Source organism: Salvelinus namaycush, chromosome 1, assembly GCF_016432855.1.
Source record: "Salvelinus namaycush isolate Seneca chromosome 1, SaNama_1.0, whole genome shotgun sequence".
Classification (NCBI taxonomy): domain Eukaryota; kingdom Metazoa; phylum Chordata; class Actinopteri; order Salmoniformes; family Salmonidae; genus Salvelinus; species Salvelinus namaycush.
The window spans coordinates 25764845-25788763 of record NC_052307.1 but is presented as its reverse complement, the minus strand read 5'-3'; the positions used below and the strand labels follow the sequence as shown (position 1 = coordinate 25788763).

The 23919-nt window shown below is 43.4% G+C and overlaps 1 protein-coding gene across 1 annotated transcript in view; it reads left to right on the top strand.

The window, feature by feature from the left end:
• LOC120020044 (vinexin-like) overlaps window positions 1-21596 on the top strand; it is a 41215-nt gene extending 19619 nt beyond the window's left edge. The window contains exons 7-20 of the mRNA XM_038963512.1: window positions 1667-1702; window positions 1805-1886; window positions 2264-2378; window positions 4550-4678; window positions 7809-7919; window positions 8784-8842; window positions 10628-10716; window positions 14347-14408; window positions 16224-16270; window positions 16560-16674; window positions 16769-16894; window positions 18697-19283; window positions 19422-19528; window positions 19710-21596. Coding sequence (XP_038819440.1) covers window positions 1667-1702; window positions 1805-1886; window positions 2264-2378; window positions 4550-4678; window positions 7809-7919; window positions 8784-8842; window positions 10628-10716; window positions 14347-14408; window positions 16224-16270; window positions 16560-16674; window positions 16769-16894; window positions 18697-19283; window positions 19422-19528; window positions 19710-19771 — 1727 coding nt within the window. The 3' untranslated portion in view covers window positions 19772-21596. The remainder of the gene's footprint in view (window positions 1-1666; window positions 1703-1804; window positions 1887-2263; window positions 2379-4549; window positions 4679-7808; window positions 7920-8783; window positions 8843-10627; window positions 10717-14346; window positions 14409-16223; window positions 16271-16559; window positions 16675-16768; window positions 16895-18696; window positions 19284-19421; window positions 19529-19709) is intronic.
• The last annotated feature ends 2323 nt before the right edge of the window (window positions 21597-23919 follow it).

The window sequence follows — 23919 nt, the reverse complement described above, 5'->3', positions numbered from 1 at the left end:
GGTGGATGTTCCTCATCTACATGACTTTGTCACGTATACTCCCTCTCCGGCGCTCGAGTTCATCAGGCTGCTCATTATTACGCACACCTGTCACCATTGTTACGCACATCAGCGCATCAACAGACTCACCTGGACTCAATCACCTGCCTGATTACCTTCCCTATATATGTCACTCCCTTTGGTTCTTTTCCTAGGCGTTATTGTTTCTGTTCCATTGTTTCATGTCTGAACACTACTCATGTTTCTTGTTTTGTTCCTTGTGTTATTTATTATTAAAAGTCACTCCCTGAACTTGCTTCCCGACTCCCAGTGTACACGGGACAGAATAACGCCTCACCAAAGGGGAGTATCAGGAATATTTTTTTATGTGATTGTAGTTTGTGTGCCACTACCGGGGATGCCTCAGCTGGCTCGTCAGGCTTCCATGCCTCAGCAGGTTCGTCAGGTTTACAAGACCTGGTTGTCCCGTCAAGCGTCCATTGCCGAGTCTACCGAGGATGCCTCAGCTGGCTCGTCAGGTTCACAAGACTTGGTTGGCTCGGCAGGCTCCAATGCCTCAGCCGGTTTGTCAGGCTCCCCCGCCTCAGCCGGTTTGTCAGGCTCCCCCGCCTCGGCCGGTTCGTTACGTCAGGCTCCCCCTCCTCGGCCGGCTCGTCAGACTCCCCTTCCTCGGCCGGCTCGTCAGGCTCCCCTTCCTCGGCCGGCTCGTCAGCTTCCCTCGGCCGGCTCGTCAGGTTCCCGCGCCTCGGCCGGTTCGTCAGGTTCCCGCGCCTCGGCCGGTTCGTCAGGTTCCCGCGCCTCGGCCGGCTCGACAGGTTCCCGCGCCTCGGCCGGCTCGACAGGTTCCCGCGCCTCGGCCGGCTCGACAGGTTCCCGCGCCTCGGCCGGCTCGACAGGTTCCCGCGCCTCGGCCGGCTCGACAGGTTCCCGCGCCTCGGCCGGCTCGACAGGTTCCCGCGCCTCGGCCGGCTCGACAGGTTCCCGCGCCTCGGCCGGCTCGACAGGTTCCCGCGCCTCGGCAGAAGTGACCGGCCTGGTCCTCAGGACCGTCCCTCTGGTCGGCGTCCTGCGGCTGGAGCTGCGCATCAGGGAGGGGGTACTATCACGTATACTCCCTCTCCGCCACTTGAGGTCGTCAGGCTGCTCATTATTACACACACCTGTCACCATCGTTACGCACATCATCAGACTCACCTGGACTCATTCACCTGCCTGATTACCTTCCCTATATATGTCACTCCTTTTGGTTCTTTCCCTAGACTGCTGCGCCACTCGGGAGCCCCAATAACGCCTAAGGCACTGCATCTCAGTGCAACCGGCTGTGATTGGGAGTCCCATAGGGCGCAGCACAATTGACCCAGCGTCGCCCAGGTTAGGCCGGTTTAGGCCGTCATTGTAAATAAGAATTTGTTCCTAACTGGCTTGCCTAGTTAAATAAAGGTTAAATATATATTTTTTATTGTTTCTGTTCCGTTGTTTCATGTCTGTACGCTACTCTGTTGTTTCTTGTTTGTTGCTTATGTTATTTATTATTAAAAGTCACTCCCTGAACTTGTTTCCCGACTCCCAGCGTACATGTTACAGACCTCTCAATGGGGTGAGGGCTTACTATGATTACTGTTATCTAAATCCCTGTTTCTCTTTGCTGTCTTTGCCCATTTGATAGAAACTGACGAGGACTCTGAGCGATGGTCTGCTGAAAGTGAGTGCAGTGGAAATATCAGGTTTCATGTTCTGAACTGTAACAAATCTACTCTATTTAGATGACCAGTATTTCCTAACACTCATTTCTACTGATCTTAAGGGAGCCGGGCCCTCGCTGCTGACTCAGCCAGTGGGCAGGAGACTCTGACCCATATGGACAATTATGGAGCCCTCCCTGACTGGTGAGACAGAGAGACTGATGAAGACGACTGGGCGAGTTCATGTTCAACCTCCTTATTTAAAACAACAGTAGAATTCCTGTTGAGAATGTTAAGATGTGTTTGTTTCTACTACTGTATAACCATGACTAAGTTCACAGAACATCAGATGCATGTGATCAGTCATTGTGAAACACGAGGTACATGCAACTTTTGCCAATCTGGTAATTGGGTGAATGGCTATATGTGTGAATTCCAACCCAGTTGGAAGGCAAGGAGTCGGGGGAGAGACAAAAACAAGTGCCGGATAGACAAGTTTGGATCTGTTCCTACAGGCACTGACAATGAATCCATGATTTAAGTTGTTTGTGTTTGCGTGTATGTTGGGGATTGTGTTTCAGGAGTGAGCTGGGGGTTAAAGATAAGCTTTCAGACCGATGGGGGCACCCTCCACAGCCCAGGAGCATATTTGACTTTGAGCCTGGACAGAGCACCACATCAGAGGTCCAGAGTCAGGTAAAGCCTCACACTCTTTTTAATTTAACATGCAGCATTACTACACACTGGAATTTAGATGGCACCTGGACATAGTGTTTGTGTTGAACGGTAGCACTGTTGCACATATTTTCTTGGAGTTAGATTCAAAATTCCTGATTGTAAAACAACTTGTTTTTCATTAAAGTTTTCAAAAGATTTGTGGCTTAGCCTCAGAACTATTGTTGTGAGTTTTTCTATGTGCTGTATTCACTAGTGTGGGGGTGGGCTGCCCTCGAGCTACTTGTGACAGCGTTCACCTAATCTTTTTCCTATGAGGATTAGTTTGTGTCAATACCCTGGAATGCTTCTCAGCTGAGAGCACAATGAAAATAAGCCTCCAGGCGTTTTTATGTAAATTTTTTATGTATGTAATGTTGTCTCAAGCTGGAGCAGCCTACTACTTTTAATGATCTAAGGAATTCAATCAATCAAGCATCTCACGCCAGATAATCAGGAACTTGTTAATGCGATCATTGGTACAATGGCACACCCACACCAGGTGTATTTCCGGTTTCCTTCTTAATTGCGAGAATTTTTTGGAACAAGCAAAATAACATGAAGAAAGTGTTTGTTTACCATGAACTGCCGTGAACTACCGGGTGGTCAACAGTGTTAGTATTGCTGTTTGTGATGCATGTGTTCCCTGGGTAACTTATTATCTTACTAAAATAAATAAGGTAACTCTTTTAACTGCCCATACATGTTTGTGAGTGTGATGCCCTGTGAGTACTGAATGTCTGTTAAAATACCTTGAATGATTTAGTGGACTGTGTTTGTCTGGGCTGAAGTTTTGAATGGCTCTTGTCACCACGTCCCAGATCTGGTGCAAATTGAGCCTGGCGTCTCATAATGGGAAGAAAATAAAGCTTTGTTTCCCATCTGCCACAGTAGAGTCCCCCACGGGGCCAGGCGTCTTGTGATACTGATTATGCCTGTTAACCTCTTGTGGTGTGTAATGCTTCACAGCGTGGAGGCTTATTGTATTTCCTCAGGAGGTCATAGCCTGGACTCCTCCAGATTAGGTCAAAGTTAACTCACTGATACAGGGTCAGATATTTTTCTGGACCCGGGTTTTTTCTTTTCTTTTTCGGAGCTTAAAGGTCCCGAAGCTACTCTGGCAAAAGGTGCTTGTTTTTCTTTCATGCGGCCACAACTCAATAGTGCCCGGCCCAAAAAAGATGTGCTTTGATTGAAACAAAACACAGGTATGCTACAGTTAACACCATCTACTCTAAAATTCTTCCACTATACATAATTCGAAACAACACTGTACATAACTGAAACGATCTAAATGCATATTCCCATGTAACTGATTGAAATCAAATGGTTGGCATGCAGACGCTGCATGGATGTGCATGGACATTTCACTGGGAAAACTTGAAGAATTATCATTCTCGATTGACAGTGAAAAACGGGAAAGGAGGGAGACCACACAAATGTGTCCATAAAGTAGAGGTAAAGAAACAGATGAGCAGAACGTGATACGAATCTATCCAGGGGGGCGGGACGGGGGCGGAACAGGGAGGTTATCTATGGATCCGCAGCCACGGCCTATTTTTAATCCCCCTAATGGTTAAAGTTAAGAGTGGCGGTACAGTAGTGTAATCTGATCCTAGATCTGTGGTTAGGTACATCTTCTACCTCCAGCGACTTCTCTCCTTAGACCAGGCCTGCCTGTGTACAGAGAATCACACAATCAGAGAACACCGACCACATCAATTGCTGCACTCCTAACTGACATCATGGCCTGTGATTCCAGTGATAACTCCTGGCTGAGAGAATACTTTGGCTATATCTGGATCTCACTCTGCCAAGGTATTTCAAGGAACAGGAAATAGAGTTAGGAAGTTGAAGTTTTTTTTTAAAAGAGTGTAACTTGATGCAATTCTTTCTGGTGTCAGTAACTGGGACAAACAGTATGTCTTCTTAATGAGGGAATGAGTTCTGTTTCGTCTGGCTATTAAATTGTTGATGTGGATGAAGTGTAAACGAAGTGACCCAGTTGGATGAAATGCTAGGGCTATAAGTAACCTATAAGGATGCAACCTCTACAGTCGTTTACTGTTTGATACGTCTACTATAACCAACTGACCAAATCTCTGTTCTCCCTGTCTGACTGTGTGTTCAAAGTCTTTATGTTTGTTTCCCAGCCTCAGGGTCAGCCAGGGCAGAAGCCCCAGCCGCCTCCACTACAGCCGTCCCAGCAGCCGCCCCAGCACAGACCTACAGAGGAACCCTGGTCCCCCATAGAGAAGCCGTCTAAGCCATCCGCCTTCGAGGTGAGTGCTCACAGTGATATGATAGCTGTCATAACCTTGACCATGATGGCCAAGTGCAATGATTGTTTTAATGAGCTAGCAAAGAATAAGGAAAACTTAGAATCTTACCAGGATTATACAACTATGGAGCCAACAATGTCTTAGAGAATTACTGTATTCAGTGGGTACACTACATGACCAAAACTATGTGGACACCTGCTCGTCAAACTTATCATTCCAAAATCATGTGCATTAATATGGAGGTGGTCCCCCCTTTGCTGCTATAACAGCCTCCATCCTTCTGCGAAGGCTTTCCACTAGATGTTGGAACATTGCCTCAGGGACTTGCTTCCATTCAGCCACAAGAGCATTAGTGAGGTCGGGCACTGATGTTGGGTCATTAGGCCTGGCTCACAGTCGGCCTTCCAATTTGAGGTCAGGGCTCTGTGCAGGCCAGTCATGTTTTTCCACACCGATATCGACAAACCATTTCTGTATGGACCTCACTTTGTGCAAAAAAGGGCCTTCCCCAAACTGTTGCCACAAAGTTGGAAGCACAGAATCATCTAAAATATGCTGTAGCACAGGGGTACTCAAGTACTATTTGAGAAGGTCCGGTCACAGAAATTTCCTAGGTGGCAAAGGTCCGGATGGATAATGTAATTTATCGGCATAGTAACAAACCCACACCTCGCAACCCATACGACCCCAACTGTTCACACCCCTCTTGTTGGCAGGGAGAACATTTTGCAGTTGTAAAGCTAATTTCTTGCAATACTACACAGTTTGAATTGGGCAGAGATGTTTTTGTTGTTACTGTTTAAAAGCTAATTTCCTGCAATTCTATGCATTCTTCCATGTCTTATGCGTGTTTATATACTAGTGGTCGAAACACCAACCGACTAAAAAATATATACAGTAGCAGTCAAAAGTTTGGACACACCTACTCATTCTACATTGTAGAATAATAGTGAAGACAACTATGAAATAACACATATGGAATCATGTAGTAAACAAAAAAGTGTTATATTTGAGATTCTTCAAAGTAGCCACCCTTTGCCTTGATGACAGCTTTGCACACTCTTGGAATTCTCACAACCAGCTTCATGAGGTAGTCACCTGGAATGCATTTCAATTAACAGGTGTGCCATGTTAAAAGTTAAGTTGTGGAATTTCTTTCCTTCTTAATGTGTTTGAGCAAGTCAGTTGTGTTGTGACAAGGTAGGGGTGGTATACAGAAGATAGTCCTATTTGGTAAAAGACCAAGTCCATAATATGGCAAGAACAGCTTAAATAAGCAAAGAGAAAAGAGAATAAGCAAAGAGCAAAGAGAAACGACATTCCATCATTACTTTAAGACATGAAGGTCAGTCAATGCAGAACATTTCAAGAACTTCTAAAGTTTCTTCAAGTTCAGTAGCAGAAATCATCAAGCGCTATGATGAAACTGGCTCTCACGATGACCGCCACAGGAAAGGAAGACCCAAAGTTACCTCTGCTGCAGAGGATAAGTTCATTAGAGTTAACTGCACCTCAGATTGCAGCCCAAATAAATGTAAATAAAGTAACAGACACATCAACATCAACTGTTCAGAGGAGACTGTGTGAATCAAGCCTTCATGGTTGAATTGCTGCAAAGAAACCACTACTAAAGGACACCAATAATAAGAAGAGACTTGCTTGGTCCAAGAAACATGAGCAATGGACATTAGACCGGTGGACATATGTCATTTGGTCTGATGAGTCCAAATTTGAGATTTTTGATTCCACCGCTGTGTTTTTGAGACGCGGAGTAGGTGAATTGATTATGGAGGAGGTGTGATGGTGTGGGGGTGCTTTGCTGGTGACACTGTCTGTGATTTATTTAGAATTCAAGGCACACTTAACCAGCATGGCTACCACAGCATTCTGCAGCAGTATGCCATCCCATCTGGCTTGCACTTAGTGGGACTATCATGTGTTTTCAACAGGACAATGACCCAACACACCTCCAGGCTGTGTAAGGGCTATTTGACCAAGAAGGAGAGTGATGGTGCTGCATCAGATGACCTGGACTCCACAATCACCCAATTGAGATGGTTTGGGATGAGTTGGACCACAGAGTGAAGGAAAAGAAGCCAACAAGTGCTCAGCATATGTGGGTATTCCTTCAAGACTGTTGGAAAATCATTCCAGGTGAAGCTTGTTGAGAGAATGCCAAGAGGGTGCAAAGCTGTCATCAAGGAATTAGTGGCTACTTTGAAGAATGTAAAATCGAAAATATATTTTGATTTGTTTAACACTTTGTTGGTTACTACATGATTCCATATGTGTTATTTCATCGTTTTGATTTCTTCACTATTATTCTACAATGTAGAAAATAGTAAAAATTAAGAAAAACCCTTTAATGAGTAGGTGTGTCCAAACTTTTGACTGGTACTGTATATATATATTTGTATACTTTTTTTGGGGACCTGCGGTCCGTATTGACCCAGTTCCAGATCTGGTCCACAGTCCGCCAGTTGATTATGGAGGCTGTAGCATTAAGATTTCCCTTCACTGGAACAAATGGGCCTAGCCCAAACCATGAAAAACAGCCCCAGACCATTATTCCTCCTCCACCAAACTTTACAGTTGGCACTATGCATTCGAGCAGGTAGCATTCTCCTGGCATCCGCCAAATTCAGATTAGTCCGTCAGACTGCCAGATGATGAAGTGTGATTCATCACTCCACTGCTCCAGAGTCCAATGGTGTCAAGCTTCACACCACTCCAGCCGACGCTTGGGATTGCGCATGGTGATCTTAGGCTTGTGTGCGGATGCTTGGCCATGGAAACCCATTTCATGAAGCTCCTGACTAAAAGTTATTGTGCTGACGTTGCTTCCAGAGACAGTTTGGAACTCGGTAGTGAGTGTTGCAACCGAAGACAGTGATTTTTACGAGCTACGCGCTTCAGTGACATTGAAAGTCCCTGAGCTCTTCAGTAAGGCCAATGTTTGTTTATGGAGATTGCATGGCTGTGTGCTCGATTTTTATACACCTGTCAGCAACGGGTGTGGCTAAAATAGTCGAATCCACAACTTTGAAGCGGTGTCCACATACTTTTGTGTATATATAGTGTATCATTTGACTGATTTAATTCCTTCCAACCACTGCGCTGCATTGGCCAGGAGTCTCTGCTCTCTGAGCTGAGCTGTTTTGAGGCTGAGCTGGACTCGGACATCCAGGGTCTGGAGAGAAGACTTTCCCAGAAGAAGCAGACACGACGAGGCCGGGGTGAGGTACTGAGGCCCTTCTTGTGACTCTGCTGAAGCAACACTCCTCCCTGCTACCCTGCCTGTAACCCCCTCTCTCACTCCTCTAGCAATGAGGTCTGGTTACTTGCATGCATAAGTCAATATCATAAATCCATGTTATCATAAGCAGGGCTTATCCAAAGACAGCGTCATAACTTTTCTTTGTTGCAATAAAGTAATAAGACTTCCCCAATGCTATACCAGAACCTTCACCTAGTTTCAATTGACTATATCTGTTGTTGTTGATGATAGTCCCTTCCAGCTATGGAGCATCTCCCCTCCTGAGAACTGTTTGAGACAGACAACCCTGCATGCCAACCCTGACACTGCCCTGTGACCTTACTCACGCCCCCAGGACATGCCTGCCTGCCTTGCACTTGGATGTGTCTGACGCAAATCACATGCCTCCAAACCCCCCACAAATCTAAATCTGCTTGTAAATCCAACAAGTATTTGTTGGATTTTTCCCTCTCGCTGTCAGTAGAAACAACTGAACCTCTGTAGCACTACTTGTATGCTTTGTATGCGTTTGATGCTGAATTCAAGGATTTGATTTCACTCTTCAAATGTTGATGCTGATTCTCTTCACAACCTTAATTTGCACCTCATCTAATCATCAGCTGTATGTGGTTGTTACTCCTCAAACAAAGATACCACAGATAAAAATACCATTATCAATCTTATCATTCTATTCAAAGGAGTATCATTGTATTCAAAGGAGTGTAGGACCCAGGGGAGTTTTGTTTTCCTCTGGCTCCTTTGGGAGTGGTCACCACCTCTGCTCTGTCTAAGTATCTGAGATTTCCTTCAAGAGAGAACAACCGCCTTTAATGTGATCTCTGCTTCCAGGGTGCCAGGAATGCTGATCCAGGAACTGCTGCAGGGACAGGGACAACACGGGACAACAGGTGAGTTATGGGTCAGGCCTGCACAAAGTTGTGGCTCTGTGTGTTGTTGTGATTGTATGTACAATGGTTTTATCCCAAACAGTAAAACGATGTCTCAAGTTGTACAGGTTAGGTCATTGGTTGTAGCTGTATCACTTTCCTGTTGTTGTGAAATATGTGCAGGGATTGTTGTTGTTGATACAGGAAACAGTTATTATACTGTTCATTGTTGTATACTGCTCCTATAGTTACTGATGTGTGTCCTCAAAACCATGTAATTCACACACCATTATTTGATTTGCTCTGACAAATCTGTTCATAACAGAGGAGACATTTACTCCGCAAATATTTGAGCCTCTCTCAAATCATTCCAGAAATATTTTTGGGTGGGCAAAGATCTGCCAATTGGTCTCTGACAGAAACTGTGCTTTGTTTTCAGACCATGAAAGTATTTTACAACTTTATTGTCCCACAAAGGCAACACATTTCTGACACCTCATACCACTTGGCTATGAGTAACAAATCCACCTGTTGTTTCTATAAGATCCACGTCAATGGCATTGAGACTTTTACTTGGTCATTACAGTTGAATGACTGTTTTCAATGACTAAGCATCTACAAGACTGCTCACAACCATTTGGATTGCTGTTGTCTTGGTACTAAACGGTGAAACCCAATCGGCACACATTAGTTGAATCAACGTTGTTTCCACATTTCAATGTAATTACGCTGAACCAACGTGGAATTGACTGTACCCAGTGGCTTGTGTCTGCACTGACAGATTGGTCATTGAAGAGTCGATAGACCATGGCTTCATAACCAGTGCAGACAGATGAAGCAAGTCTGAAACAACAATTCAAATTATTGCAGTCAATACATTTTTGCAGGCATGTGAAATAACCGTTCTACAGTGACTTGGAACAAAACAGTTTCTAAAAGATAATCCAATTCAGAATCTTGTGACTTTCTAAAGATATCCTTCAGAATGATCCCAGATTTCGCTGTCAATGGACAGCATGGAGCCAGTGTGAGCTGCAGAGGGAGGTAACACCAGGACAAGAAAGGTTAATGGTTGAGTCCCTGGCCTAACTCCCACGTTCTTAATCTTGTCCATCTCACTATTGTTGCCATAAATTAGTCTTTACAGTTGTTGGTTCCCTAGTAGTTAAGACATGAGACAACTTGACAAAGTAACTATACTCTTGCTGCCTAGACACTTATAGATGACTTAAGTTGAGCTATATACCTTTAACAAGTTGCAGTCCAATATTTATCATTTCAAGAGAGCATCTTACCTAGCTTAATACATTCTTGGACAGTTTTTCTCCTAGTTGTTGTTTGGTAAACTGAGCTCATATGTTTTGGCCCAGTGACCTAATGCACTTTCTCAGATATATGTTTGTTTTAATAATGACACTGATTTGCTCACGCTGTTATGTTTTGGATGACGTTTCCCTGTCATTTCAACATGGTAATAATGTCAGTGATTATGATGATGACTAAAAGTTCTCTCCAAAGACAGAAGGTCCCCAGAGTCTCCTCTCTCACGCTTGAGTCATCTGATTCTGCATCTGTTTCATCTTTATTTGATCTTTACATGCAAACCAGCAGCTGTGGCCAGAGGCCAAGTCTGCATGGCAGATGTGTCTACTGCAGCACACAGCACTCTGTCCTCTCATATTGTGTGGAGCTCCACCATGTGGGCTGTTAAGATTTGGAAAAATCTCATTGACAGGAGTTTGTAGGAGCATACAGTCATAAAGTAAACATGCTATCTATTTCAGAGTTTTTTTTTCTTTCTTCCAGCTCCTTGACTGATGCCAAGCAACCTCTCCATCATCCCATTGTCCCCACATCAGCTGTTGCCCAGAGGGCAGCCCTCAGTCCCACACATGGTAAGATTAGGAGTTGATCCTGGATCCAAGCATTCAGAAAGAGTGGTGCTATGGCTAGGCCACTCAAATCAAATTTGATTGGTCACATACACAAGATTAGCAGATGTTATTGCGGGTGTAGCGAAATGCTTGTGCTTCTAGCTCCGACAGTGCAGTAATATCTAACAAGTAATATCTAACAAATTAAACATATACCCAATACACACATCTAAGTAGGAATTAAGACTACAGTATATACATATGGACGAGCGAAGTCAGAGCCGAATGGACTAAGGTATAGAATACAGTATATACATATAGATGAGTAATGTTATTAACATACACTACATGGCTTAATAATTAACACTATTAAGTGAATGAGATACCGTAGAATAGTATAGAAAACAGTGAACTCTCTGCTGTTTCCTGAAGTCCACGATCATCTCCTTTTGTTTTGTTGATGTTGAGTGAGAGGTTATTTTCCAGGCACCACACTCCCAGAGCCCTCACCTCCTCCCTGTAGTCTGTCTCGTCATTGTTGGTAATCAAGCCTACTAGTGTAGTGTTATCTGCAAACTTGATGACTGAGTTGGAGGTGTGCTTGGCCACGCAGTCATGGGTGAACAAGGAGTACAGGAGGGGGCTGAACACTCACCCTTGTGGGACCCCAGTGTTGAGGATCAGCGGAGTGGAGGTGATGTTTCCTACCTTCCCCACCTGGGGGTGGCCCGTCAGGAAGTCCAGGACCCACTTGCACAGGGTGGGGTTCAGACCCAGGGCCTCAAGCTTAATGATGAGATTGGAGGGTACTATGGTGTTGAATGCTGAGCTATAGTCAATGAACAGCGTTCTTACATAGGTATTCCTCTTGTCCAGATCGGATAGGCTAGTGTGCAGAGTGATGGCGATTGTGTCGTCTGTGGATCTATTGGGGCGGTAAGTAAATTGAAGTGGGTCTAGGGGTGTCAGGTAAGGTAGGGGTAATATGATCCTTGACACTCAACATGCAGTCTCAGTAAAATAGTTCAGTAAGACTAGTAACAGTAGTTTGGGCATAATACTGCTATGTACTTGATTTCTGTAATAGGAATTGCTTAATTTAAAAGTGTGTAATATACATAATGTAATGTATATATCCCGTAGTGTCCTTTATATAATCCAATCAGTGAAAAGTCCATGGAAAAACAGCCTCTACTAACGGAATACAGTAATATTCAATACGGGACTATTGTTGAAGTCTTTTGATTCCTTGTGATTTCCTGTAGTCTGTTACCTGATCTGTCTGAACGAATTTGATATGAAACTGATCTGGGTTAGTGAGAGGAGAGGTTTCTTACTTTTAGTATGGAAAAATCTGTAGTGTCAGGGTGGGGAGGAAGCACAAAAAATAGGAACTTCGGGCCAGAAGTCTTAATTATATATTAGCTTTATCCAACTGTTTTTCTTGGAGATTAGTCCAAGAGCCAGCCCAAAAGTTTGGCTTCTTTTAATAACCTTTACTGCAGTGGGCTAAATCAGGGTCACACAGAGTGTTTCTTGGTTGTCTTAAACAAATCTGGAAACAAAATAAAAAAGAAGACACCTGTACCATGTCAGATATAGAGTTGAAATGTATTCAATTTTGAGTTGACTGATGACTGAAATATAACAAAACTGTTTGACATAGAACACTGGATGTTTTATTATGAAATCATGAGAAATATGAATAATTAATAATGAGGCCACTAGGTCATTTGACTACAGGAAAGGGCTACAATAACATGCATTGAACAGGAGAGAGTCCGTTGAATGTTTACATATCTTCCCACTGACTTGATATAATTATACTCTTAAAGAAACAAAAGCTGGATTGGTAGGCTTTACAAAAAATCTTGATAAACATTGTGATTCTGCTACAGGTCATGTAAAAGGACCCATGAGCACCAACATGTGAAGTTCAAATGAGCATGTCAAATTGGATGTCAAATGAAAGCTAAGAGTCAATATTTTAGAGAAATTAAGGCATATATAATAAAAAATCCATTCCAAGAATTTGGAATAAGCAAAGGCTTTGATTTATTTTCAAAGAGATGGAAAGGGGGTCTTAGAAAACATCTAACAAAAAAGTATTTCAAGGTACTAGATATACATCAAAACACAATAATTTTGAAGTAAAGACGACTGCCAACTAATACCAACACTTATAATTAGTTTAGAATATATTTTTTCTGCCTTCTGTAAGTTTAAAAAACATTGCCTCGTGCCTTCAAATTCCGTTACCAAAAACCCACAATCTTGAAGATATTTTATAATGTATCTCCCTCATGAGGAGGGAGGGCAATAGAAGTTCACAGAAGTAACAAGTAAAGGTAGACCTATCAATTGGTTATAGTGTTTTTACTGATATCAATTTTGTTTATGAATTAAGTGATTAAAACTCAAAATGCTGTTACCAAATCTGTAACAGAATTTCTGAAAAATCGGTAATGGAATTTCTGCAATTTGAATTGGCTACAATGGGAAATCATAGTCACAAACCACAGTTGGGCCACCTGCTACTGTCCTCCCTTCCACTGGCATTCTGGTATGTTCAGCTCATAACTGTTTTCTTTGTCTTTCTGTCATCTGGTGGTGACAGAACTCTCTCTCCAATGATGTCTCCTCTCCCGGCTCTTACTCACATCTACCCATGAGCCCCCTCTCTTTCCATTTACTGTAACAAGCATACTCACCCACTGAGCACCGACCAACACTGAACATCCATGGACATTGAAAAGTAGTTGAAATTTGGTCAGTCCGTCCTGGCCTTGATTTCAATGTCCACAGACGCCATTTTTTTGTCTTAATTTGCCCTAAACATAGATGTCCATGATTGGTTCAGATTTTGTCCGGACCAGACCAAATCTGAACCAATCATAGACGTCTGTGTTTCACAAGTTTGGACAGCACAGCACAGCACAGCACAGCACAGCACAGCACAGCACAGCACAGCACAGCACCGTACAGTAAAGAAAATAAGTTTAGTACAGAAAAGTAGAGTATAGTTTAGTACTGTAGAGTAGACTAGAGTGAAGAGTTCACTACATTACACAGTAGAAAACTAGAGTTGAGTATTTACATTTACATTTAAGTCATCTTATCCAGAGCGACTTACAAATTGGAAAGTTCATACATATTCATCCTGGTCCCCTCGTGGGGAATGAACCCACAACCCTGGCGTTGCAAGCGCCATGCTCTACCAACTGAGCCACACGGGACCACAAGTACACTAATGTACTGAACTATACTCCACTTTACAGTACTGTATTGCACTACTCAACACTACTCTACTGTTATGTGCAGTAGTTTTTGGAAAACATGGTCATATAAAAAACTGAGGGAGATTTACCAAAATTCTGTTACCAAACGTTGTATCTGCACAGTTCTTCCAGTATGTGTTTTTGTCAAATGTTAAGTGTTAAGTGTAAATGGTTAAGTGTAGTCCTTGTGCATATAGTTATATGGTTTGTTAAACTTTGAAATCAATGGTTTTTGTTTGGCATACATTTTAAATAAAACATCTGAGTCTCAGTGCAATTCGGTTACCGTGGAATGCCCTATACCAGTTTGACCCATCTGTCTTGTTTCCTCACTACCCTGTTTTTCTCTCCACCTCCTCATGCTGTTCTACAGTAGAACACCTCTCCCCTGCACCTGAAGCCATGGAGTTCCCACCCAAGAGATTGGAGAAGCAGGTAAATGTATTTCTCTTTCTTGGTTATTGGGATATCCAACCTCTATAGGTAACTGTGTTGTACACAATGTCAGAACATTTTGTAAAAGTAGCGATTATATTTGAGGAGTGAGGTTCCTCGCAGTAGGCTTTTGTGCTTTATCTTTTGTGCTCTGTAAGGAATCTGTATTTATGAACATACACTACATGGCCAAAAGTATGTGGATACCTGCTCATTGAACGTCTCATTCCAAAATCATGGGCATTAATACCCCCTTTGCCGCTATAACAGCCTTCACTCTCCTGGGAAGGCTTTCCACTAAATGTTGGAACATTGCTGTGGGGACTTGCTTCCGTTCAGCCACAAGGGCATTAGTGAGGTCGAGCACTGATGTTGGGCGATTAGGCCTGGATCGCAGTCGGCCTTCCAATTCATCCCAAAGGTGTTCAATGGGGTTGAGATCAGGGCTCTGTGCAGGCCAGTCAAATTCTTCCACACCGACCTTGACAAACCATTTCTGTATGGACGTCGCTTTGAGCACGGGGGAATTGTCATGCTGAAACAGGAAAGGGCCTTCCCCAAACTGTTGCCACAAAGTTGGAAGCATAGAATCATCTAGAATGCCATAGTGTTAAGATTTCCCTTCACTAGAACTAAGGGGCCTAGCCCGAACCATGAAAATCAGCCCCAAAGCATTATTCCTCCTCCACCAAACTTTACAGTTGGCACTATGCATTCGGGCAGGTAGCGTTCTCCTGGCATCCGCCAAACCCAGATTTGTTCGTCGGACTGCCAGATGGTGAAGTGCAATTCCTCACTCCAGAGAATGTGTTTCTACTGCTCCAGAGTCCAATGGCAGCGAGCTTTACACAACTCTAGCCGACAGTTGGCATTGCGCATGGTGATCTTAGGCTTGTGTGCGGCTCCTTGGCCACGGCAACCCACTTCATGAAGCTCCTGACAAACAGTGATTGTGCTGACGTTGCTTCCAGAGGCAGTTTGGAATTCAGTAGTGAGTGTTGCAACAGAGGACAGGCGATTTTTTTACTTGCTTCAGTACTCAGAGGTCCCGTTCTGTGAGCTTGTGTGGCCTACCACTTCGCGGCTGAGCCGTTGTTGCTCCTAGAGGTTTACACTTCACAATAACAGCACTTACAGTTGACTGGGCTTTAGCAGGGCAGAAATTTTACAAACTGACTTGTTGGAAAGGTGGCATCCTATGACAGTGCCATGTTGAAAGTCACTGAGCTCTTCAGTATGGGCCAGTCTACTGCCAATGTTTGTCTATGGAGATTGCATGGCCAACTTTTATACACTTGTCAGCAACGGGACTGGCTGAAATTGCTGAATTGACTAATTTGAAGGGGTATCCACATACCTTTGTATAATTTGGCTGATTTAATTCCTTCCAACCACTGTGCTGCATTGGCCAGGAGTCTCTGCTCTCTGAGCTGAGTTGTTTTGAGGCTGAGCTGGACTCGGACATCCAGGGCCATTTCATTTTTTTTTTCTTTCATTTTTACCTTTTATTTAACTAGGCAAGTCAGTTAAGAACAAATTCTTATTTTCAATGACGGCCTAGGAACAGTGCCTTGTTCAGGGGCAGAACGACAGATTTTTACCTTGTCAGCTTGGGGATTCGATCTGGCATCCTTTCAGTTACAAGGCCAACACTCTAACCACTAGGCCACCTGCCACCATGTAGTGTATTGTTTTATTTTCTGTTAGCTGATCTTGCTATAACTATCAACAACTGCAAGGAGAAAGATGCCTGTGCCCTTGTGAAAAGCAAACTTCCTTTCAATCTTGCTGATAAACTGTTTTGTGTTTATGTAGATGAAAGCAGCACGAGCCAAGTTCACTTTCCAGGCTCAGTCACCCAAGTGAGTTATAATGCCTACAGATCGCCTGCAAACCATTTGCTCTCTCACACATCTGTTGAACAATATTGTCAGTAAAAAGAGGCACACACTGTAATTATATCACATTTAGGGCGGCCAAATGTAATTGTACTAAACCATTTTTCTCAGCAAGCCCAATAACGTAAATGTTAATACAGAGTTACTAGAAACAAACCCTTGTAACAGAGGATTACAAAAAAGCAGACCTCTTCCTTTAAACTAATGGATGTCCATCGTGCCATAGTTTGACCTTTTTTTCTCTTCTTCCTAGGGAACTGTCTCTACAGAAGGGGGACATAGTTTACATCCACAGGCAGGTAGACACCAACTGGTTTGAAGGAGAGCATCATGGGAGAGCTGGTATCTTCCCCACAACCTATGTGGAGGTTGGTGTGCATCCATCTAACTTCTGAGCATGGATCATATATGAAGTGCTCCACATGTCATTCTGAGCCTCACCCGTCTCATTTCTGCCCCCAGATTGTTCCTCCTACAGAGAAGCCCACACCCATCAAGTCTCCAACCATCCAGGTGCTGGACTATGGAGAGGCAGTGGCTCTGTTCTCCTTCAATGCAGACCTGCCTGTTGAGCTGTCCTTCCGCAAAGTGAGCATCCTACTATGTACTCTTTAGGATGTTGATTCTCATTTCCAATCTTTAATCATTTACAGTATTGTACCTATACTGTATTTCTCACATTGCATGGGTTAAATTCACAGAGATACCCTGCAACTTTGACAAAGAGTTTCCCCTACAAAACCACTTCCCCAGCAGTGGTGGAAAGGGTAGTGGTTCCCATAGACTTCCAGTCAACGAGGCAACGATTATCCATTTAAAAGCGCGTCTCAGCAGAAATATACAGTGTCTTTGGAAAGTATTCAGACCCCTTGACTTTTCCACATTTTGTTACGTTACAGCCTTATTCTAAAATTGATATTTTTTCTCAACAATCTACACATAATACCCAATAATGACAAAGAGAAAACAGATTTTTTGAAATTTTGCACCCCCCAAAAAATTGCCTTTCAGTGTTTACTTCAGACCCTTTGCTACGAGACTTGAAGTTGAGCAAAGGCCCATCCTGTTGTCATTGATTCTACAACTTGATTGGAGTCCACCTGTGGTAAATTCAATTGATTGGACATGATTTGGAAAGGCACACGCCTGTCTATATAAGGTCCCACAGTTGGCACTGCATGTCAGGGAAAAAAAACAAGGTATGAGGTCGAAGGAGTTGTCCGTAGAGCTCCGAGACAGGATTGTGTCGAGGCACAGTCGGGGGAGAAGGCCCTTGGTCAGGGAGATGACCAAGAACCCGATGGTCACTCTGACAGAGCTCCAGAGTTTCTCTGTGGAGATGGGAGAACCTTCCAGAAAGACAACCATCTCTGCAGCACTCCCCCAATCAGGCCTTTATGATAGGGTGGCCAGACGGAAGCCACTCCTCAGTAAAATGCACATGGCAGCCCGCTTGGAGTTTGCCAAAGGGCACCTAAAGACTCTCAGACCATCAGAAACAAGATTCTCTGGTCTGATGAAACCAAGATTGAAATCTTTAGCCTGAATGCCAAGCGTCACATCTGGAGGAAACCTTGCACCATCCCCACGGTGAAGCATGGTGGTGGCAGCATCATGCTGTGGGGATGTTTTTCAGCAGCAGGGACTGGGAGACTAGTCAGGATCGAGGCAAAGATGAACGGAGCAATGTAGAGAGATCCTTGACGAAAACCTGCTCCGGAGGACTCAGGACCTCTGACTGGGGCGAAGGGTCACCTTCCAACAGGACAACGACCCTAAACAGACAGCCAAGGCAATGCAGGAGTGGTTTTGGGATAAGTCTCTGAATGTCCTTGAGTGGCCCAGCCAGAGCCCGGACTTGAAGCCGATCGAACATCTCTGGAGAGACCTAAAAATACCTGTGCAGCAATGCTCCCCTTCAAACCTGGCAGAGCTTGAGAGGATCTGCAGAGAAGAATGTGAGAAATACCCCAAATACAGGTGTGCCAAGCTTGTAGCGTCATACCCAAGAAGACTCGCGGCTGTAACCGCTGCCAGGGGTGCTTCAACAAAGTACTGAGTAAAGGGTCTGAATACTTATGTAAACCTGCTTTTGCTTTGTCATTATGCAATATTGTGTGCAGATTGATGAGGGAAAAATACAATTTAATACATTTTAGAATAAGGTAACAAAATGTGGAAATCATCAACGGGTCTGAATACTTTTCGAAGGCACTGTATATACAGTATACAAAACATTATAACATATCTCGTGCAGCAGTGGCAACAGTTTAGCAGCGGTAGGCCACCACTACTAAATTGATAAAGGGGAAACACTGGACGACTACTGTACCTGATATCTGAATGATACTTATGTCATGAACCATATCTGTGCTCCCCTCTTGTCTAAGGGCGAGGTGATCTGTGTGACCAGGCGTGTGGATGACAGGTGGCTGGAGGGCCGGATCCCAGGGACAAGCCGGAGTGGCATCTTCCCCACCAACTACGTCCAGGTTAACAAGTTACCCCGCACCAAATCATCCTCTGATGACTACCCTGCATGCCCCATGTCACCCACATCCCCAGAGCCAATGAGTCCAGGACGCCCTCTACACTCACCTTGTTCGCCTTTGACCCGCTCGCCTCTGAGTCTGACCCCCTTGTCCCGCAGCCCCGAACCAGGATATCCCCCCCTGAAGCCGTCCTCACCCATACCCCATGGGACTGTAGCTTCCCATTCACGTTCATCCCCCCAGCCCACACTATCCAAAAAAGCACCCAATCCCTGGCCACACCCCGCTTCTGGGCCTGCATTCCCCACCACCCAGAACAACCACTGGGGAGGAGCACATCCGGCTTTGCACAACTCCATTGGCAGAGCTGTTTCACCATCCAATCAGATATCACCATCTGCCCACAGGGGAGGAGCAGCCCCGACCAATATCCCCAAACCACAAACGACCAACAATGCTGGCTCAACAGTGATGCAGCACCAACCGTGAGTAAAAAATTGTAATCAATCAAAATGTGATTTTATACTACGTGATTGAGGTACTGTCCCTCATTCTTCATTGCCACAGTCTATTATCTTGCCCAAAATCAAATCCAAAACCCTGGCCTGTGCTCTCTCACTCAGATACAAAGCAGTTTACAACTACAAACCACAGAACAAAGATGAGCTGGAACTGAGAGAGGGGGACATAGTACAAGTGATGGAGAAGTGTGATGATGGCTGGTTTGTAGGTAAGGAATTTACACAAACCTTACATTCAGAAGACAAATGAAGTGCGCCCTCTATTGGGCATCACATGACATTACAAGTATGACTTCAGATGACTGGGTTTAATTTTCATACAGTATTTGTAAAGTGTACAGTATGAGAGAACAACTTTTTGGTTTATTATGTGCTCTGCTCTTTCCTTAGGTATGTCAAAAAGGACACATGCCTTTGGGACTTTCCCAGGGAACTATGTGACACCAGCGTAACTGCTTCACTCTGCCTGTCCACTTCACAACCACTTGGGTGCTGGACATATTTAGACCAGCTTGCTTTAACCAGCACATCAAATCACTCCAGCAGCCATATGATCAACCCCTGACCCCAACACTCCCTGTCCTCCCCCTTTCACCAACCTGGTTAAGTCAGGTCTGCATGTTCATGTCAGCCAGTGACCACAGCTGTTGGCCAGTGTGGCGATGGAGGCAGGAAGACCGTGTTGTTTTGACACCTCACCCCCAGCATGTGTGTTTCATCACTGAATAGACTTGGAGTTTTCACAGACACTGTTTGATTCGGATAGAATGAATGCTGATGATGATACTGTTCCAGGTGTAAAGAAATAACTTTGTCCTCATTGACTACAATCATTTATTATGGCGACAACTCAAATGACATTCCTTCAGTACATTTAAGCTACTGCTTTCATACAGCAATGTACCTCCTGCTATCCTCTTACGGAGTGTCCTCCTTAGCACGCACCTGCTCCTCTTTCTGTCACCCAAGTGCCATCACAGACGCAAATGCCAGAGAATATCATTAGTCTGATGTTCTCTATAACGTAATGACAGCATGAATGTTGCCTTTGAAATGTCTTCCTCCACTTTGATTTCAGATCTATAAAAACGTCCTGTGTGTGTCCAAGGCTCCACCACAACACTGATATGACCGTCCAATATTCATGAAGGGATCACTTACTCTATTATTTTGAACAATGCCATAAAATATTTGTTACTTAGTTCTGTTAAAAACAATTGTTAAAGCCTGTATAAGTACTGTATGCAGCAGAGCAAACAATGTATTCATGTCCTTCAGTGTGTTATTGTTAGATACGTATTTAATGAAGCACACAGGTAATGATTCTGCCATTTGTGCAGTTTGTATTTCTGTTGAGAACAGGAAGTGTTGAATGTCAAAGTGGAAGTTGAATAAAATGGAAGAGAAGAGGAGGTATCTTTATAAAATCTGTAGACATAACCCTCAAATGAATGCCACATGGAAAGTCTTGACAAAACAGAAGTGGAGCTACATGGAAAGTCTTGACAAAACAGAAGTGGAGCTACATGGAAAGTCTTGACAAAACAGAAGTGGAGCTACATGGAAAGTCTTGACAAAACAGAAGTGGAGCTACATGGAAAGTCTTGACAAAACAGAAGTGGAGCTACATGGAAAGTCTTGACAAAACAGAAGTGGAGCTACATCAATTGTATCAATTCAGTGGAACCTCTGCCATTTTTAGGCCATGACCCATGGGATAACAAAAAGAGATGCCTCAATTTGCTTCACTTTGGAGCACAGATCTTTTCTAAAACAAGAATCCTACAACTTCAAACCCACAATGGTGTTCAAACATTTCAGAAGGACAGAACAGTAAAATGGACCCGTAGATTGATTCCTAGGGCTACTGTACATTTGATTTGGTAGTTCATTTCCACTGAAAACTGTTTCTATAATCTGCCGCTTTGCAAATTAACAAACTTGCTTTTACATATAAATTAAAAGAGCTAATCGGAGGTGTGCATACAGTACAAGTGTAACCAATGGAAAATATAATATGGTAAGCAATTAAGCAGTCCTTTCATTTATGAACTTTTACAAACCCCTATTATGATGTTGCCAACTGCAATATTGCTCTGCTTTGTTCATTCTTACCATTGTAAAACTGCAACATACCTTTTCTAGCAACAAAATGTACAGGGTTTTAACTATGTATCAGATAAATATAATATATTTCCTTTAATACCAAGCAATTTTCATTAACTATGATACACACTATATAGTTCAAATAAACCATACAGAATGATGATAAAACTGTTTTGATGTGTAACTCAAATTGATTCCCAAGATGTTTGACATTAGTGAAGTAGCGTAACCTAGGCCTACCTCTATTTAGTTCATAAACATGAGTTCACAGTTCAAACTCAGGATGGTGTGGAAGCTCATAACTGGAGGACTATCATAGAGATAGATAGACAGCTAGAGGACCCTAACTGGATATAACCCGTTTTAGCATGGACATTGCCATTGAGGGCTTCCACCATTTTAAAGTAGTCAACTAGGTGGGGATTCCTATGGGCTGGGAACAATCAGCCAGTGATCAGAGCATTGTGTTCTTCAAATTGTGTTGCCTATGGTTTGTCAATGGCTTTAAGCTATATCACCGCCATCTAGTGGTTACAATACATGAATGACACACAAGTTTAGATTCAGGACGCCATAAAGGCACAGATACAAAGATGAGTCCTCTATCTATCTCTGAGGACTTTCTATTTTATTGCAAAGTGTGTCCAGAGAGGAAGAGGTGAGAGGGTTTACTCTGCCCAAGATCTGTCCACATTAAGCAGATCATTCATTATTAATCAAGAGAGGCGTTTTTGTATGGGGGGCAATGAGTGTCAAATCTAGTCAAGATAAAAATGAATTGCTATTTTGATACGTGAGACTTATTTGATATAATATACGTTTTGAAATGGTTAGGTTGCTAGGGGTGTATTGATGTGTGTGATGCACATTACATCCTGGCAACGTTGAGAAAAAATACTTTATATCGTTGTCTCTGTTGAAATTCGAGACGGTCTATCCATATTCATTAGGCTAGCATAACATCTCACTCTCCATTGAATACATGCGGTTGACATTAACACCCCTAATAGAATATTGAAAAATGTATTCAATCAACGAGATGTATCCATCAATCCAAACAAAGGAACAGGCAGGACTTTGACAGCCCACCGTTTCGCTCTGTGGACAACGAATCCCATTGTTAGGATGGAGACACAAGCATCTCGCCATTATATCCAGTATCTCTGGTGTGATGATGAGCCCAGAGGCGCACTTGACTATGGCACCATTTCCTCTTCTCGCGTTGTGAAAGACAGTTGGACATTCTCTGATAAAATGTGTAGAATACTTTATGCCCTACACTGAAAACACTGAGTGTTTTACATTTGAGTTATTTTGCAGACACTCTTATCTAGAGCGACTTTTTTTCATATTTGTTCATACTGCTCAGTGGTGGGAAACACACCCACAACCCTGCCGTTGCAAGTGCCATGTGCTACCAGCTGAGCCACACGGGGTTTGCAGCCTTTGTTGCCATTAATGTCCATTAGTTGATTAAGCCTACATGCATTAATTGCAAATGCTGTTTGCAGTGGTGATTTTGCATGTAAATCTTGTTGGGGCAAACCACAAAAAATGTTTTTAGATGCATGCCAGCAAAGCCACTATACAACACTAAACAATACATTAATTGCACTATAACGGTGACAAACGGTGCCCACAGGGCCTAGATAAAGCTGTCCCAAAAGCAGAGCTTTCTTTTCAGCACCATGGAGTGAATCCTTACAGTAACACTGCCACACCTGGCTATCATCAGAGTCTTGTGTGGCAGCGAAACAGTTAATTCAGCCTCATTTACTGCCTTTTAAAAAACATAGCTAATATGGCTGACTTGCTCAAACAAATGTTGTTTCGCTGACAATTGAGATGTACAAACTATGGCATAAGGGAACAACAAGCGAATAAGAGGCCATCCGTAATTTCGACAGAAATGAGCGAGCTACGATGGACGTAGTCAATATAACTATTTGCTCAGCACTTTGAAACGTACAGCGACAGAATTCAGAACATTGGCCGTTCTTACAGTGTTCTCCCTGTATACCAAGTCAGAACCGTAGGATAAATAAAGAGGGCATATAAGCAGACAACAAAAGCTCTAACAATATTCAATGATTACATTTCTTTAAAGGCTACATGTGCACCACCAAGTCAGAACAGTAGGCTAAATTATGAAGGGGAAAGGGACCAAATTATTAGGGTGAGGCATATGGGCTACTAACAGTTTACTACACACACTTAGTATTACATTCTTATCTACAGTATACATATCTCCCTGGCATATTGCATCATTTATGCAGCAGCATACAACACATTTTTTGACTCGCCTTGTTGTCCTGTACTCACTTGAACAGGAAGGTGTTGCGGCGGTCCTTCGTGGGCAATTTCTGTCATGAAACTTTGTCATCAAAGTCTGGCAATCCCTGGATTTATGGTGCTTTCAAGACAACTGGGAACTCTGAAAAAAACAAGGTCAAATCATGAAGTCAGTGATCTTCAGGTTGGAGCTCTAAAAAAG